General features: G+C 45.4%; 1 protein-coding gene across 5 annotated transcripts in view; it reads right to left on the reverse strand.

The window, feature by feature from the left end:
• CACUL1 (CDK2 associated cullin domain 1) overlaps positions 1 to 19,785 on the reverse strand; it is a 90,746-nt gene that overhangs the window by 33,822 nt on the left and 37,139 nt on the right. For 4 of the 5 annotated variants that reach the window (XM_033943678.1, XM_033943675.1, XM_033943680.1 and 1 more), the window contains one exon: positions 7,888 to 7,990. The exons of the other annotated variant lie outside the window; for it this stretch is intronic. In XM_033943678.1, coding sequence (XP_033799569.1) covers positions 7,888 to 7,990 — 103 coding nt within the window. The remainder of the gene's footprint in view (positions 1 to 7,887; positions 7,991 to 19,785) is intronic. 5 annotated transcript variants of the gene reach the window in all.

Below are 19,785 nucleotides of genomic sequence, written 5' to 3' on the forward strand. Positions count from 1 at the left end.
TGACAAATCCCTGTCTGGACACTAGGAAGGGTCTCTGGGAAGAGGAACTGAATGAAAATTGGTGGGGATCTCCAAGAGGACAGTGCTCCTGCCGCTCCTGGTGAAGCATCAAATTCTGCTATCTGGAAGAGATCTGGAATGACGATCCGCCACACTGGCCATGAAGTTGTCCAAGCTTTTGCCAAAAAGCACGTGCCCCTTAAGGGTAATCTGCTTTGAGTAACCTTAGAGGCTAAATCACCTGCCTACTGTCTAATCCAGAGCATCTGGTGTCTGTACCACTCGTAACAGAACACTGGGAGTTGGAGGGCTGTTGAGGATCCAACTTCAACTTGCAGTGTGTTCGAAATGACATGTGAAACAGTTGTGGACTTGAAAAGACAGCACACTAAGAGGTTGTCTCCCTGATCGACAGCAGGCCATAACCTTCTCTGGTCCCACATAGGCACTAAATCATTTAAGGATGCAGCTGATCCTTGAGATAATAAAGGCATGGAAAGGACTTCCAGTCCTGCTCCGAGTGATCACTGATGCTTGGAACCGGCTTGCTTCGAGGCAGGGAAGCCTTCTTGGGATGGAACTCTCCCTGTTCTGGTGCTGGCATGCTCACAAGCAGCACAGCACTCCATGGGCCGTCAAATGGACTCTCAATGAGAGACTGAAAAGGCAGCCCTAAGGACCCCTCAGCAGGACCCCTGACTTGAGTTATTGTTGGACCTCTGCTGCCTCCTCGTGCTTGCGTTTCGCACCCTCCTTACGGGCAGCTTCTGAGCAGAATCTCTTCCCTGTTAGATGGGCTTTTGTGGGTTCTCCAACCCTGGAGGGTGAGCCCAAAGCTCCTACCCTTTCCTCATGCACCCCACGAACATGGCTGCTCTTCTGCTGATAAAATTGTGGATAAAGAGCATGAAACAGGGGCCGATTGGCCTGAGGAATCCATTACAGGTGATCCCTGGTCAAAGCAAGAGGTTTTGAGGCAGATGGAAGCTTTTGGGAAGAAAAAAAAAAAAATCTATAAAAATCCAAGATGGCCACCACCAGTAAAACTGCACCAAAAATGGCACATGGGAGCTTCCCTAAAATGCAAGAAACTCAAAAAAAGGTACTTTAAAGGGTGGGGGAACCTAACTCTGACCTCAGAAAGCCCCCCAGCACCATTTTCCCCCATTAGGAATAAGGGGAGTATTTGCAGTGGCTTCTCTAGTCCTACAGCTTGTAGCAGCCTATTTGCATGGAAAGGATTTCTGCCTCAGAAACTGCTGGAAATGAATCCACCACATGAAGTCTTCTGGCTGCCGGTCAAGATGACACTGACAGAAGACTCCAACCCCCCACCAAAATCCACGTAATGCGTCAGGGGGAGATAATAAACAGCCTGCGTTAAAGCCTCTGATAAATCAGCAGGTGAGCAAGCTCTCATGGGAACGGATCACAAAGCAGGATAGCTCCTGAGCTACTCTAAGAGACTGGCCTGTGAGCAGCAGCATGCCCTTGTGGGTCATAGAAACATAGAAGATGACGGCAGAAAAGGGCTACAGCCCATCAAGTCTGCCCACTCTGCTTACCCACCCCCTGTCTATGCCCTAATGACCCAATTTCCTTATCTTGACCCTCGTAGGGATCCCATATGGGTATCCCATTTATTCTTAAAGTCTGGCACGCTGTCTGCCTCAATCACCTGCACTGGAAGCTTGTTCCAATGATCAACCACTCTCTCTGTGAAGAAATACTTTCTGGTGTCGCCATGAAATTTTCCGCCCCTGAGTTTGAGCGGGTGCCCTCTTGTGGCCGAGGGTCCCTTGAGAAAAAAAATATCATCTTCCACTTCGACACGTCCCGTGAGGTACTTAAATGTTTCGATCATGTCTCCCCTCTCCCTACGTTCCTCGAGAGTGTAGAGCTGCAATTTGTTCAGTCTCTCTTCGTACGAGAGACCCTTGAGCCCTGAGATCAACCTGGTGGCCGTCCACTGAACCGATTTAATTCTGCGCACATCTTTACTGTAATGTGGCCTCCAGAATTGCACACAGTACTCCAGATGAGGTCTCACCATGGCCCTGTACAATGGCATTATGACTTCAGGCTGCGTCCTTTCCCTGGCAGAGTAACCCCAAAGAGACCTTCTAGGCATCAAAGCCATGCAGAAAAAAGGAAAGACAAAAATACCCCAAAACAATAAAAAGAAGCAGAGCAGATCAGAACACACCCTCTCAGTTCTCTTGCAGAAGGAAAAACTGAAGAAGGAACAATGGTGAAAGGGAGTTGAAAGATACTAGCGACATCCTTCTGCAACGTTCACGACTAAAGAAGGACAACTTCAATACAGAATCCTATGTTTTTGCAACAGAAAAAGGTTTGGAAAATGTCTTAAAAGAAAAATCCATATGCCATTACTAAGATGAACTTGGAGAAATCCACTAATTATTTCTAGGATAAACAGCATAAAATCTGTTTTACTCTTTTGGGATTTTGTCAGGTACTTGTGATCTTGATTGGCCACTTTTGGAAACAGATTGATAGTCTTGATGGATCTTCAGTCTGTCCCAGTACGAGTAGTATATTCATTCTGCTGTCCCTCAATATCTCTCCTCTCTCCTTATATACCTCCCAGAGAACTCTGTTCCTCAGATAAGCTGCCAATTACAGACTTCAGTCCTTTCATCTAGCTGCCTCCTATGCCTGGAATAAATTACCTGAGTTTCTCCGCAAAGCCCCTTCCCTTATTTAAAAGCAGACTGAAAACCCACCTTTTTGATAACCCTACTCCTCTGTCCTCCAACCAAGCCAGCTGTTTGTCTGTTTAGATTGTAAGCTCTTTCGAGCAGGGACTGTCTTCTCTGGGACTCTGTACAGCATTGTGTATGTCTGGTAGTGCTATAGAAATCATTAATAGTATAGTATATTCTAATAGCTTCTCCAAAATCTTGTGCTGTACATAAGAATTGCTGCTGCTGGGTCAGACCAGTGGTCCACTCTGCCCAGCAGCCCAGCCTCACCTGCATACTTTCCAGTTGAGCAGGAACTTGTCCAACTTTGTCTTAAATCCCTGGAGGGTGTTTTCCCCTATAACAGACTCTGGAAGAGTGTTCCAGTTTTCCACCACTCTCTGGGTGAAGAAGAACTTCCTTACGTTTGTACGGAATCTATCCCCTTTTAACTTTAATAATAATAATAATAACTTTATTCTTATATACCGCCAACAATCTTGCGACTTCTAGGCGGTTCACAACGAAGAGAAACTGTACAGACAGCGACTTACAGAGTATAGCTGAGAACATCTGATAGTAACAACAGTGATAATAATAGCAACAGTTTATATACTGCAGGACCGTGAAGTTCCGTGCGATTTACAATGAATTAGAGAAATTCCATAAATTGAATGGAGCAATCATAGTTAGAGATCAGAGGTTAACAGTTTACAAGATCAGATCTGGGTGGGATTACGAAGGGGGCTATTGTCCTGAATCGTTACCTAGGTATTTCGAGAACAGGAATGTTTTTAGGTGTTTTCTAAATTCACCATAGTTGTTTGTGTGTGTAATTAGTTTTTCTAAGTCTTTGCCCCATAAGGCTGCTTGATACGATAGAAGTTGTTGATGGTATCTCTTATATTTGCATCCTCTAGCCGGTGGGGAAACGAATTTAGAGAGTGCCCTCTCATTCTCTCTACCTTGGAAAGGGTGAACAACCTGTCTTTCTACTAAGTCTATTCCCTTCAGTATCTTGAATGTTTCTATCATGTCCCCTCTCAGTCTCCTCTTTTCAAAGGAGAAGAGGCCCAGTTTCTCTAATCTCTCACTGTACGGCAACTCCTTCAGCCTCTTAACCATTTTAGTCGCTCTTCTCTGGACCCTTTCGAGTAGTACTGTGTCCTTCTTCATGTACGGCGGCCAGTGCTGGATGCAGTACTCCAGGTGAGGGCGCACCATGGTCCGGTACAGCGACATGATAACCCTCTCCGATCTGTTTGTGATCCCCTTCTTAATCATTCCTAGCATTCTGTTCACCTTTTTTGCCTCCGCTGTGCATCGTGCGGACGGCTTCATTGACTTGCCGACCAGTACTCCCAAGTCTCTTTCCTGGGGGGTCTCTCCAATTCATGTATAAGATTTTTGTTATCAGCATGCATCACCCTACCCTTTATCCACGTTAAACCTCATTTGCCATGTCGCTGCGCATTTCTCGAGCGTGTTTATGTCACGTTGCAGGTCTTCGCAATCCTTCTGTGTCATCACTACTCTGAATAACTTTGTATCGTCTGCAAATTTAATCCCCTTGCTCGTCGTACCAATTTCCAGGTCATTTATAAATATGTTGAAAAGCACGGGTCCAAGCAACAAACCCTGTGGCACTCCACTTGCAACGCTTTTCTGGTCTGAGTATTGTCCATTTACCCCCACTCTCTGTTTTCTATCCGTAGTAACCTATGGAAACTTTGAAAAGGCTAAAAACTTTGGTAAAAAGATTGAAAAACAGTGGAGTCCCACTAAAATCTAACAGTATTGAAAGGCCTTTGTGAAGCTGATTACTAAAGGGTACTAATAACAGCTTGTGAAGACAAAAACTAGATAAAACTGGAGTACATTCAAAGTACATTAGCAATGCGCAAATCACAATAAAAACTGATCATCTAAAAATAGCTTCAAAATCAATAAAAATCATCAAGTGCTAGGCGTTGCATTGATTTGTTTCAATCGCACAGCTGTGAGTTTCAATGAAGGACACGCGTTCCAATGACATTTATTTTAAGCGGCGGCATGTAAAAACCAATTCTCAGCCTAAAATCAGCAAAGGATTCAAATTAACTCATTTTTGACTGAAAACATTAAGAATCAGTAAAACGAAATGTCCCGTCATAAAATGTGCAAAATTATACCGGGATATGAACAGCGTACAGAACATGAAAAAAAGACTTGCTCCCCCTTCCTTTACCAGCATATAGCGCAGGTTTTAACGCCGGCAGCGGTGGCGACCGCACCAACACTCTTAGATTTCCTATGAGCGTTGGAGCAGTTACCGCCACTACCGGCGTTAAAACCCGCACTATTCCTAAGTAAAGGAGGGGGTTAATTTTTAGAGGTTTTTTTAAATATTAGAAAGTCAAATCAGGAATCAAACATAAGAAGCAAAACAAACTGCAAAACAAATTGTTTCGTAAACGTAAATGCCCAAACAGGAACCTCTCATTTTTAGAGACACATAATCCCCCCCCCTCCACCACCACATACACTTGCTACTGAAAACTGACATTTTAATAAACACTTATCCTCTCTGAATTCTTCTTAAAAGAAATATACCTGTTACAATGAGCTGCACATTCAGTCATAAACTTTGTCTCTTAAGAACAAGGGAAAGCTGCAGGTCTGAGTAAGGCTTTCCCCCAGATGTGTCAGTGGATTTAGGATACCACTCTCTAATCAAGAGAAAGGAGTAGGACATTTTCCATTTATGATTGAACTGGAGGGGACACTCAATCAAGTTACAGAGAAACACTTTTAAAACAAACAGAAGGAAATACTTTTTCACTCAATAAATTAGTTAAGCTCTGAAACTCGTTGCTAGAGGATGTGGTTAGCATAGTTGGGTTTAAAAAAAGGTTTGGACAAGTTCCTGGAGAAAAGGTTCATATAGTCTTCTATTGAAAAAGATATTGGAGGAATGTTGCCACTATTTGGGTTTCTGCCATTGGATTAGCCATTGTTTGAAGCAGGATACTGGGCCATATGGACCATTCAAGGTAATGAAGGGAATAGACTTAGTAATGTAATGTAATGTAATGTAATTTATTTCTTATATACCGCTACATCCGTTAGGTTCTAAGCGGTTTACAAAAAATATACAATATATAGTAGATAAGGAAAGGTTGTTCACTCTCTCCGAGGTAGGAAGAACGAAAGGGCACTCTCTAGAGTTAAAAGGGGATAGATTCCGTACAAACATAAGGAAGTTCTTCTTCACCCAGAGAGTGATAGAGAACTGGAATGCTCTTCCGGAGTCTGTCATAGAGGAAAACACCCTCCAGAGATTCAAGACAAAGTTGGACAAGTTCCTGCTGAACCAGAGCGTATGCAGGTAGGACTGGTCTCAGTTAGGGCGCTGGTCTTTGACCTAGGGGCCGCCACGCAAGCGGACTGCTGGGCACGATGGACCACTGGACTGACCCAGCAGCGGCAATTCTTATGTTCTTATTGGTCTGACCTGGTATGGCTATTCTTATGAGGGGAGATTGGAACTGGGACAAAATTCTTCTGTACAGTATATAACAGGGGTTCAGTAAGCCATAAAGAAGGAATAAAAACACCTACAGGAAGCTTGTCACGATGAGTGGTTTTCTACCATGAATAAGCCTCATTTCCTAAGCTGGATTGCAACAGGAAGATCATCCCACTTCCGATAAAAATCCACTGCACAAGCCAGAGGACCCGACATCACATGAGGAAGCAGTGTGAAGATCTCGACCATATGAATCCAGTGAGCAGCAGTAGGAGCAGCAGCAGAAGCAATAAAAAGCAAGCTGAGAGGGGAAGCCCTGGCACCGCAACAGTGGAACACTTCAGGTTTCGGTTTAGTTGAACTTTAGACATCCAGTTTTACTCTTTGGGATCTTTCTAGGTACTTGGGACCTGGGTTGGCCACTGTTGCAAACAGGATACTGGCCTTGATGGACCTTTGGTCTGTCCCAGTAAGACAATTCTTATATTCTTAGTACCTTGGTTGGCGAGCATGCTCGTAATCCAAAGTGCTCGTATATCAAAGCAAATTTCCATTTCATTCCACATCCCAAACACTTGAATAGAAAATACAATACTGTACGTACTTGTATTGCAAGATCTCACTCATTTTGAACAGTCACTACACTGCGGGTGAATTGGGCATGATGCTTTTATTATGTTCAGCCGCGATCAGAGATGCAACGTGCATATATTGTGCGTATTTGACGTGACACACGTATATGTGCTCATACTGCAAGATGATACTCGTTTATCGAGTTAAAATTTAAGCAAATGTTTTGTCTTGCAAAACACTCATAAACCATGTTACTCACTATCCAAGGTTTGACAGTATAGGATAATGAAGCCATTGTGACATCACTGATGAGGTTGGCTCTTAGGCATTGGTGGAATGAGGCATTATGACATCACAATCTCAGCTCTGGAATGTTGCTACTCATTGGGTTCTGCCTAGTACTTGGAATCTAGGTCGGCCACTGTTGGAAACAGGATACTGGGCTTCATGGACCTGCAGTCTGTCCCAGTACGGTAACTGTTATGTTCTTATGTTAGCCAAGAATATAAGAATAGTCTTACTGGGTCAGACCAATGGCCCATCAAGCCCAGTAGCCCGTTCTCACGGTGGTCAATCCAGGTGACTAGTACTTGGCCAAAACCCAAGGAGTAGCAACATTCCATGCTACCGATCCAGGGCAAGCAGAGGCTTCCCCCATGTCTTTCTCAATAATAGACTACGGACTATAAGGTAGCATGGGTTTCTTCCTGGTACTTTTGCCCTGGGTTGGCCAGTGTTGGAAACAGGATACTGGGCTTGATGGATCTTTGGTCTATCCCAGTATGGCAACCCTTGTGTTCTTATGTGCTCTCTTACTGGACAATCTGGGGTTAGATTAGCTGTTTGGGAAACCCAGTGGTCATGCACTATATCAGATCCTGTGTGCAGTGTAAGATTGCAATTCTAAATCAATAGAGAGATTATCCTGGGGAAAAGTGGTGCCTGTGTGGCATATCCAGGATATGTAAAGAGACCTCTCCCCCTTCACATCATGACCTCTAGGACACTCAAACCCTCTTTTACATGTCATCAGGGGGACATAATTCTACAACTGATACCAAAGCTCTTCCCTTCCCATGTGCTTGGCAGGTGTCTACTTACGCATTAAGCTGTAAATGTGCTTTTCTGCTACATGTTCCGTAAACAGCTTGATAAGATCCTCTCTCAGATCTCGGTTGAGCTTGGTTTCAATGTAAAATTTATTCTGGCAAGAGAGGGGGGGGGGAAAGCAAGCATACTTTTAATAATTCCACAAGCAAAGACAAACAATATCAACCACATTAATCCCTGCATATAAACAAGGTGTGTTTCTGGAAAGGGACATCCTATGGAAATAGCACTTCCCTCATACAAAGCTCCATTTGATCTGCTTCAAACAATCTCTCTAAAAAGCAAAATCAGATCATTTGCCTTTGCTTAGTGATGCCTTCAAGATCAGCCAGACATTCACAATGGCAGACCTAAGGCATTGGCCAAGCAAGAACGTACACAAATATGGACGGACCATCAGGTTTCCTATGAAATTGTGCTGAGCCCAAATCCTGCCCTTCCCACCGAGGTCTAGAATATCATCCATAGATGTAAACCTGCCCCTCCCAGAAGTACAGAACAACTAGAAAAAGTGGCAGGCAGGCTTTTATGATGGACAAGACTGCTTTGTGCATGGATTTTATTATTGGTTGCTAATAAAGTGGGTTTTGAAGACCAGGCGTGAACTATTAAGCCGGCTTGGAGCAGGTTCATCTCATTGGCGCTCATGTTTTTGACCCTCCTGGACCACCACTGGATAATTACTAGCGGTATCCGATTGCTGTCTTCTGTGCTCTCTCGGCAACCGGCCTCATTCCTGCCACCTTCTTATTCTATGTCTTGATCCCTCATCGGTGTTCCTGTATCCTGGCAAAGGATGAATGTAAGGAACTTGCCCACTATTTTAAAGCTGTGCAAGGCTTAAGGTGGCTGTCCACTTCCCCTCACACGATTCCCTCCGTTGCCAGTGAAGTTTGGCGTTTCCCTTTCGTAAGAATGCATCCTTAACTGGAGGCTAAAACAAAGAAGCCCAGTGCCTACAAGAAACTTCGTCTTCACCTGCAAGATTTCTTCTGGGCTACAAAGGTGAACACAGATGCACATCACAATCAGTTTTTCACTTGAAATGTATAGAGCTAATGGCAATCTCTGGTGAGGGGTCAGGACGCTGGGCTGCATAGAGGTATAAGCAGGTCTCCCACTAAACCATCTCTCTCCCCTTCAATCCATTACCCCTCTCAATTGGTTCCCTCTCCTGCAGCTCCTCAGGGTCTCTCCTTATATTCCTTCAAGGAAGCTCAGTTCATCAGGTAAGTCTGTCTTATCTGTCCCCTTCTCCTCTACTGTGAACTCCAGACTCCGTCCCTTCTATCTTGCTATAGCGTATGCCTGGTACAGACTGCCTGAGTCAGTGTAAGTCAAGCTTCGCTCTGGCAGTATAAGGCCCACTTTTCGAGGCTGCTTTTAATGCCTAACTACCCAGGTCTGTTTGATCATTCTCTCTGAGAAATTCCCTAATCCCTATTAGGCCTGTTTCTTTACATTGTGTTTCCATCTAGCAGCACAACAGAAATGCCCCTACACAAGTAACAGGTGAGGCCCCACTTGGAGTACGATGTTCAGTTTTGGAAGCTGCATCTGGTTAAGAACCTAGAAAGACGAAGTGGTCCAGAGAGAAAAAAAAAGGTATGGGGTTCCCACAATCAAAAAAGACAAGAGAAGAAACTTGAGGACCTAAATACGTATAGCAGGGGTGTCCAATCTGCGGCCCCGGTCGAGGGCAATGCATTATTTTCCTCTGCTGCCCCTGGGTGTTTACCGTCTTGCCGGCTCCCTCCTCTGTCTTGCTGCAGCATTTGCGCGGCCCCAGAAAATTTATTTTTGGCCAATATGGCCCAGGGAAGCCAAAAGGTTGGACACCCCTGACGCATACCCTAGAGGAAAGGTGTGATAGAGGAGATGTTGAAATACTTGAAAAGTATCAAAACGCATACAAATCTTTTCCAGAGATGAGGGGAACAGTAGAACTAATAATAATAATTTTATTCTTATATACCGCCATACCGAAAGTGTTCTATGCGGTTCACAACAAGGTGAGCTAATACATGGGATACAGATAAAATACAAATTAGAATAATGGACTTAAGAACAGATAAAGACAGAAAGCATTTACCATATAATGCAGAAAATGCCGGCATGGCAGGGAAAGAAGTAATACATAGAACAGATCAAATACATCAAGTTGAATATAAGGAACTTGATTGAAAAAATGAAGCAGAATGCATTAAGATACCAGCCTACCAATTTTCTAAAACCAAGATAGGAAGAGACCTCCAAAATAATTTTTGCAAGCCATACATTAAACTAGAGGACATTGAGATTACAGGGTGGTAGACTTAGGACTAACATCATCAAATACTTTTTCATTGAGAGAGTGGTGGCTGCTTGGGGGAGAATTCAAAAAACCATGGGATAAACCCAAAGGATCTTTAAATGCAAAATTGATGGCGATAATAGGGAAGTGAAGCCAGAATGGGCGGACTTAAGAACATAAGCAATGCCTCTCCTGGGTCAGACCTGAGGTCCATCTTGCCCAGCAGTCCGCTCATGCGGCGGCCCATCAGGTCCAGGACCTGTGCAGCAATCTTCTATCTATACCCCTCTATCCCCTTTTCCAGCAGGAATTTGTCCAATCCTTTCTTAAACCCCAGTACCGTTCGCTGCCCTATAACGTCCTCTGGAAGCGCATTCTAGGTGTCCACCACACGTTGGGTAAAGAAGAACTTCCTAGCATTTGTTTTGAATTTGCCCCCTTTCAACTTTTCCGAATGCCCTCTTGTTCTTTTATTTTTTGAAAGTTTGAAGAATCTGTCCCTCTCTACTCTCTCTATGCCCTTCATGATCTTGTAAGTCTCTATCATATCCCCTCTAAGTCTTCTCTTCTCCAGGGAAAAGAGACCCAGTTTCTCCAATCTCTCAGCGTATGAAAGGCTTTCCATCCCCTTAATCAGTCGTGTCGCTCTCTTCTGAACTCTCTCGAGTAACACCATATCCTTCTTAAGGTATGGTGACCAATACTGGACGCAGTACTCAAGATGCGGACGCACCATTGCCCGGTACAGCGGCAGGATAACTTCTTTCGTTCTTGTTGTAATACCCTTCTTGATTATACCCAGCATTCTATTCGCTCTCTTAGCGGCCGCTGCGCACTGTGCCGTCAGCTTCATTGTCATGTCCACCATTACCCCCAAGTCCCTTTCTTGGGTACTCTCATTCAATAACATCCCTCCCATCGTATAGCTGTGCCTCGGGTTTCTGATTCCCACATGCAATACTTTACGCTTCTCAACATTGAACTTCATCTGCCATCTCTCTGCCCATTCCCCCAATCTCTCTGCCCATTCCCCCTTCTACCATCTATGGGCTAGATTCACTAACCTGCCTGAATCGGAACAATCTGTTTCCGACTCAGGCAGGTCTGACAAATTCACTGCCCTAAAACATGCAGATGGGGGCGAAGGGAGGAACGCCCCCATCTGCCTGCACGGATTGCACATGCGCAGACCCGTCCTACCCATGACTTTTAACTTTTGCGAGCCTGTGGGCTAAACCGCTTTGGGTTAAAACCACGGGCTTGCACAGGCAGTCGGGGCAGGCATGTTCAGGGCCCGATTCTCCTGCTCCTATGCGGCGGTGGCGGCAGCCTCTTCCCTCCTTCCCTTCAGTGCGAGCCCGCGGGTTTAAAACTGGCGCTGCACGGATGGGCTTGCACTGCGTGGAAGGGCGGCAGAGAGCAGGAGAGTTGGGGCGAGCAGGCAGGAGAGATCGGGGTAGGCAGGCGGGGGTTTGGGGCTGCAGGAGATGGGGCTGACAGGTTAGAAAGCAGGGTGGCAGAAGGCAGGGCAGTCGCAAAGGGCTTCATCGATTGGTCCTGAGCAGTCGCTTTTTGCGAGCCCAGTCGGATTGAAAAAAAGTTTAGTGAATCGCGTCCCTGCCTACTTTACATGCAGCTCCCCTCATTTGCATGCGCGCACCGGAAGCGGATCGCTACACAGGTTAGTGAATACTGCAGCAGGGAAATCTGGTCGCTAAGGGCTCGCAAATGTGGATAAAGAGAGCACGCTTTGAAGGCCTTTGGGTTGGGGTGGGCTTTCATGGCAACTGCAGCTCGATATGTGGCTGCACTCCTCGGCTGTCAGCTGTGATTCTGACTAAGCCTGGAGGAGGGAAGAAGGAGCGAGAGTGGGTATTTATGTGCACACCTGAGTACACGCACGCTTTGACTGCCACATGTCCGATAGTTTGTTGGGATATTATGGGGTATAGTATTAGTTGGGCCTATTTTTAATAGTAACTCTCAAGCAACCAGAAACTACATTCATCCAGCACCTATCAATCCCCATGGGCGACGGTTAACCGAGTCTACGCTACGGTACTCCTAGTGGCACTATAGAAATAAGGAGGATGGGGTTGTGTGCTGGAGAGAGGGAAGGTTGAGCGAGACCTAAGGGGATGTGTGTGTGCTAGGAGAGAGGATGCCCTCCGGAAAGACAGCCCACATAGAGGATATTCAGAGTGCTAACAGTGGAAGCAGCAGCCCCGGGGCTAGAGGAGGAGACGAGTGAATAAGAGACTGCTGGGGGTGCGGATGTGATGCCAGGGCTGCTGGTGGAGTGGCTGTGTAGGTGAGGAGAAGCTTTAGGCAGCAGCTGTTGGGAGGGAGAGGTGAAAACTAGCTGAAGGGAGCAGGTGATGGGGGAGGTAGTTGAGTAGCCTAAAGCCTCTCTCCGTTGCCACATACTTTGCAGATGAGGAGAGCAGCAGCCTTTTAGCCAATCCTTCCCTACTACTGAAATGAGTAGCTTTGAATACATCGCCTTGAGCCCAGTCACACAAAGTCTGGCTCCCTAGATACTAAGAAAGTTTCTTGAGACCTGGGATAGAGGAAATGCAAATGGATTCCTTACTGTACCAAAAATTTAAAGACTAGGGGAAACTCCATGAAGCTATAAGTGGCATATAAATACGGAAATTAATAAATACAATAAAAAGGGTTGGAGAAATTCCTGGAAGAAACGTCCATAAACCCGAGGCAAGCCACTGCTTATCCCAGAGATTAAGTAACATTGGAACCTTGTTACTCTGAAACAGAGTATGACAGCAGAAAAGGGCCGATGGCCCAACAAGTCTGCCCACTCAAGAACCCTCCCTCCCACCCGCGAGAATCCGTCTATTAAGCATTCCTCTTGAGCGACCCCACTTGTCTGTCACATCGTCCCTTGAAGTCAAGCGTGTTACTGGCCTCAACTACCTGACGTGGAAGACTATTCCATCGATCAATTAACCTTTCGGTGAAGAAGTATATCCTGGTGTCCCCATGAAATCTTCCTTCTCTGAGCTTTAGCGGATGCCCTCTTGTCACCGTGGGACTGGTAAGAAAAAAAGATTTCTTCCTCCACTTCAATGCGGCCTGTGATATATTTGAATGTTTCTATCATGTCCCCCCTTTCTCTACGCTCTTCGAGAGAATACAGGCGTAGTCTGCTCAGACGTTCTTCATATGGGAGATCCTTAAGTCCAGAGGCCATTCACTGAATCGACTCCATTCTCTTCACGTCCTTTAGATAATGTAGCCTCCAAAACTGAACACAGTACTCCAGGTGAGGTCTCACCATTGATCTGTACAACGGCAGTAGAACTTCAGGCTTACGACTGATAAAGCTCCTTCTGATGCAACCCAGCATTTGTCTAGCTTTTGCTGAAGCTTTCTCCACCTGATTGGCAGCTTTCATATCTTCCGGATGATTACTCCCAAGTCCCGTTCTGCTATAGTTCTTGTTAGGTTTTCACCATTCAGGTTGTATGTTATGCATGGATTTCTGCTACCAAGGTACATAACCTTACATTTTTTGGGCATTAAAATTCAGTTGCCAAGTACTGGACCATTGTTCCAGTAAAAGCAGGTCCTGCTTGCAGTGTCTGGTTCTGTTGCGTTGCCCACAACGTTGCATAGTTTAGCGTCATCGGCAAATAATGTAATTTTGCCACAAAGTCCCTGAGGCAGATCCCTCACAAAGATATTGAATGGTATCGGGCTCAAGACCGAGCCCTGTGGCACTCCACTGGTCACTTCTGATGTTTTTGAGGTACTTCTGACCTGGACAGGCTATTGTTGGGAAAAGGATTCCAGGTTTGATACAGCATTGGTCTGACCCAATAGAGCAACCTTTTTGTTTCTGTTTTCTTGGCAGAACCGCCTGAAAGAATCTGATCCCCAGGAGAAGAGTCTGGTGCCAAAGAACGCAATACATCAGAAGCAGAAACCAAACTTGCAAAGATCTACTTTGTTATTTACCCAGGAAACAGGACATGCCAAACTTTTTGGAGAGGGGCAGGAGGGTCCACTCGAGCCCCAGAGGATCAGCAGCAAAATTATTCCCATCTATCTTCCTCAATCATGCAAAGTACATGAGCACCTGCATGCTTAGACTGTGTCCACCACCAGCACATACCGTTCATGGGTTTAGACCCAGAACAGCAACCTTCAAACTTTAAGGCAGCAATTTTCAGCTGCTTTCACCTTAAAGCATATACGAGGTGCAAAAATTGTCAAGACACACCACTGGAATCTAACTAATACCTACTAGTCCCTACTAAGATCCATTCCATCCCCAGCTGTATCTGCAACCTTTAGAAGTAGTTATTTTATTTAATTACTAGAGTTTAAACCCGTTACATTAAGAGGTGCTAGAGTAAATTGTCTGTCTGTCTGGGTTTATTTTTTCTTTGTCTCTCTCTCCTTGGACACTGCCTGTCTGTCTGTTTCTCTCCCTATGTCCTTAGTGCCCCTAGTGCCTCCTTCCCATGTCCTTAATACCCCTTCCTACGTCCTTAGTGCCCCAGTACCTCCTTCCTGTGTCCATAATGCCTCCAGTGCCTCCTTCCCATGTCCTTAATGCCCTCAGTGCCCCTTTCTATGTCCTTAGTGCCCCCAGTGCCTCCCTCCTATGTCCCCATCACTATCTTCCAAACTTTGTCCCACCCCCACCCCCCGATGCCAGCCTGCCTTCCATCCCCCTGAGCAGCATGTTTCCATTTAAACCCCCCCCACCCCACGAAGCCAGCCTGCCTGCCTCCTTCCAATCCCCCTGAGCAGCATGTTTCCATTTAACCTCCCCCCACCCCGGCGCCGACTCTACCCGGCACACCCGAAACCCCCGTTGACCCTCCAAGCCGACCCTCCCACTGCTAGACGGCCGATAAACTTCCCAGCTCCAGCAGCGTCCGAGGCACAGTAAACACGCTGCTTCGTGGCCTTCTACTGCACTAACTTCCTCTGCCACATCTCTGATGATGTCATCAGGGGCGTGGCAGAGGAAATCAGGCCAGTAAAAGGATGCGAAGCAGCGTGTTTACTGTGCCTCGGACACTGCTGGAGCCGGGAGGTTTGTGTTCGTCTCGCGGTGGGAGTTTCGGCTAGGAGGGTCAACGGGGGTTTCAGGTGTGCCGGGTAAGGTCTGCGCCGGGGGGAGGAGTCGCAGAGTGTCACCTGCCGCCGGTCTTTAGAAGAGAACGCGCACATGTGTACTCTTACCTGCCACAGACATACAGATCAGGGATCAGGGAACACGCAGGTAAGAATGCGCATGAGCACTTAGCGTTTTATTATAGTAGATGCTATTGAAATAGATTAGAACACCAATATACCTGCTACTGGGAAAGTGGAAAAAGATAGACAGTTAAAAGATGCCTACACATACCACATGCCAGCAGAACCATAAGAACACAAGAGCTGACATACTGGGAGAGACCGAAGATCCATCAAGCCCAGTATCCTGTTTCCAACAGTGGCCAACCCAGGTCCCAAGTACCTGGCAGAAACCCAAAGAGTAGCAATATTCCAGAGCTGAGATTGTGATGTCATAATGCCTCATTCCACCAATGTCTAAGAGCCAACCTCATCAGTGATGTCACAATGGCTTCATTGTCCTATACTTGGCTCACATAAGAAGATAAGAGCTGTCATACTGGGACAGACTGAAGGTCCATCAAGCCCAGTATCCTGTTCCAACAGTGGCCAACCCAGGTCCCAAGTGCCTAGCTAGATCCCAAGTAGTAAAACAGGTTTTATGATCCTAGGATTTCCCCAAGTCCTCTCATAATCTTTCACCTCAGTTGCAGATGCAGAACATGATTCTCACCGGACACAAAATAGGAAAATATACAGACAAAAACTGAAAGCAGAGATACCAGACTCTGCATGTTGTGTAGCACTACAGAAATGCTGTGTTGGCAGATGCAATTTCTCAAAACTGACAAATTCAATCACTAAACAAAACAAAGTCTCCAGATAATAAAAGGTATGAAAAATTGTTGTCTGGAGGAAAAAGAACAAAGAACCGGCGTGGCTCACTGTAGAAGTCAAGGAAGCGAACAGAGACAAGAATTGGAAAAGGTGAAAAATGGACGAAAACTGGAACAAGCACAAATTTGCGGACGACACAAAGTTATTCAGAGTAGTGAAGATGCAGGGGGATTGCGAAGATCTACAACGTGATATAACCAGGCTCGAGGAATGGGCATTGACATGGCAGATGAGGTTCAACGTGGATAAGTGTAAAGTGATGCATGTCGGTAACAAAAATCTCATGCACGAATACAGGATGTCCAGGGTGGTACTTGGAGAGACCTCCCAGGAAAGGGACTTGGGAGTTCTGATCGACAAGTCGATGAAGTCGTCCACGCAATGTGCGGCGGTGGCGGCAAAAAGAATGCTGGAAATGATAAAGAAGAGGATCATGAACAGATCAGAGACTACAAAACCTTCAAAAAAGAAACAAAAACTCTACTCTTCAAAAAATACATAAAACCTATATAACACGACCAGTTCCTTCCCAAACTCCACCTACCACACTGTCTACTCCTATCAAATCTAAAATGTTCAAAATACCCAACATATATTACCTTGATTTCTCGACAATTCTTATGTAATCTGCCTTGAATCGCAAGGTAATGGTGGAATAGAAATCACTAATGTAATCTAATGTACCAGACCATGGTGCATCCTCACCTGGAATACTGCGTCCAACACTGGTCGCCGTACATGAAGAAGGACACGGTACTACTCGAAAGGGACCAGAGAAGAGCGACTAAGTTGGTTAAGAGGCTGGAGGAATTGCCATACAGTGAAAGATTAGAGAAACTGGGCCTCTTTTCCTTCGAACAGAGGAGATTGAGAGGGGACATGATCGAAACATTCAAGGTACTGAAGGGAATAGACTTAGTAGATAAGGACAGGTTGTTCAAGGTAGAGAGAACGAGAGGACACTCTCTAAAACTGAAAGGGGATAGATTCCGTACGAACATAAGGAAGTTCTTCTTCACCCTGAGAGTGGTGGAAAACTGGAACGCTCTTCCGGAGGCTGATTGTTAAACGCTGCTTTAGAACTTAAGAACATAAGAATTGCTGCTGCTGGGTCAGACCAATGGTCCATCATGCCCAGCAGTCCGCTCACGCGGCAGCCCTCAACATTGGTTTCTACCGAAGCAGCCCTCAATTCACTTATCCATGAATGAACGAATAAAATGTTATTTTATCACAAATATAATTATTACCGGTATGGTAATCGATCGGGAAAATTTTGACTAGCTTAACAAAACAAGCAATGGAGAGTCAGCTTATCTTGGACCTTTCAGATTCTAAGGGAACCCTTCACTATAAAACTGGTCAGATAGCGAAAAATTTTTCTGATTATTTTCAGAAGTTTTACACGGCTTCGTCATTTGGTTTGGGACCTTCGATTAAGGACTATCTAGAAGACTCTGGTATCCCCAAGCTCACGGATTTGGAACAAGACACTCTTAAAGTACTGCTGTTGCTGAACGAAATCCAACAGACGATTGCTTCTCAACTTAATTTTTCAGCACCAGGCCCTGACGGTTTCACTGCAGTTTTATAAATTGCTCTAACCATCTTTGAGGACCCCACTGCGAGATTATTCTACCCATGTAATAGGCGGCGAAGGGGAGCTATCGGCCGGTACTAATGAGGCTTTGATAACTCTGCTACTGAAACCTGGCAAGGATGGCTCTTCCCTGGACTCATATTGCCCGATCTCACTCCTCAATGGAGATTTAAAAATATTAGCCAAGATTCTTGCTGAGCCTCTTTCGGTACATTTACCTCGCCCAATTGGCCCGGAGCAGGTAGGATTTGTACGGGGATGGCAATCTGTGATTAATGTCCGTAAGGTTTTACTCACTATGGCTCACGCTCAACATCAACAGATTCCTACATCTCAGGCTTTTGATCGAGTAGATTGGAACTCTCTCTTTGCGGTGTTACAGTACATTGAGGTGAATGTATGGTACTGGTGAGCTATTCGGACACTTTACACCTCACCAGTAGCGAGATTATTGATTAATGACATATGCACTGACCCATTCCCAAATGAACAAGGTACGCGTCAGGATTGGCCTCCCCCATCCCCATTATTATTTGTCCTTTATTTAGAGCCATTTTTAAGGATGATTGTGGGTGACCCTATTTTTACTACTGTAATTAAAGTTTTTAACATTCGCTGATGATTTACTGATTACTTTGGGAAAACCCACAGTCCTCTATTAATCATCGGACGAATTCCATTTCTACTCTGGTTTTACCTTAAATTGTCAGAAATGGCCCTTCTGGCTATGCTGCAAGATTCCTGGGTGGGGGAGTTTCCCTTTTCCTGGGCACGAGACTCACTCAAATATTTAGGGATTATGTGACCCCGAAACCTCTCTCAGCTCTATGCTATAAATGTTAATTCTCTGCTCTCTGACACATTGCAATTATTACAGGTCTGGACATCCTTCCCATTGTCAGTTCTAGGTAACATAGTAACATAGTAGATGACAGCAGATAAAGACCCGAATGGTTCATCCAGTCTGTCCAACCTGATTCAATTTAAATTTTTTCTTCTTAGCTATTTCTGGGCGTTATATTCCCTAGGTGGCTTTACAGATTTCAAATACTGCCCTTATTATTTCCACGCTCTCAGGAATTACGTTTTAAATCAAGGCTATTCAAAACTACCTGTGGTGTGGAAAGAGGGCATGACTCACCTACGCCAGATCCTGCTTATCAGACAGGGGAGGTTATGGCTTATTAAACATTAATTGGTTATGGCTTATTAAACATTAATTGGTTCCGGGTCTTATTCTTCTGCTACATCTTTGGAACTCTCTCGTTTGTCTCCTTTTCATTTGAGCTATATGCTGCATGTGACCTCCCCAGCCTTGTGATCACAGGTACATAAGAACATAAGAAGTTGCCCCCGCTGAGCCAGACCAGAGGTCCATCTTGCTCAGCGGTCCGCTCCCGCGGCGGCCCATCAGGCCTAGTGCCTGAACAGTGGTCCCTGATTAATTTTGTAACTTACCTCTAATCCCATCCCTATAATCTACCTTTACTTTTATCTGTACCCCTCAATCCCTTTGTCTTCCAAGTACCTATCCAAAGCTTCTTTGAACCCCTGTAGCGTGCTCCTGTTTATCACATCCTCTGGTAGCGCGTTCCATGTATCCACCACCCTCTGTGTGAAAAAGAACTTCCTGGCGTTTGTTCTAAACCTCTCCCCTTTCAATTTCTCTGAGTGCCCCCTTGTACTTATTAATCCCCTTAATTTGAAAAATCTGTCCCTGTCTATTTTTTCTATGCCCTTCATGATCTTGAAGGTTTCTATCATGTCTCCTCTAAGTCTCCGCTTTTCCAGGGAGAAAAGCCCTATCTTTTTCAGGCTGTCAGTATATGAGAGGTCCTCCATGCCCTTTATTAGCTTAGTTGCTCTTCTCTGGACCCTCTCAAGTATCTCCATGTCCTTCTTGAGGTACGGCGACCAGAACTCCAGGTGCGGGCGCACCATAGCACGATACAGTGGCAGGATGACTTCCTTTGTCCTGGTCGTGATACCCTTCTTAATGATACCC

This window comes from Geotrypetes seraphini, chromosome 4 (genome assembly GCF_902459505.1).
Source record: "Geotrypetes seraphini chromosome 4, aGeoSer1.1, whole genome shotgun sequence".
Lineage (NCBI taxonomy): Eukaryota > Metazoa > Chordata > Amphibia > Gymnophiona > Dermophiidae > Geotrypetes > Geotrypetes seraphini.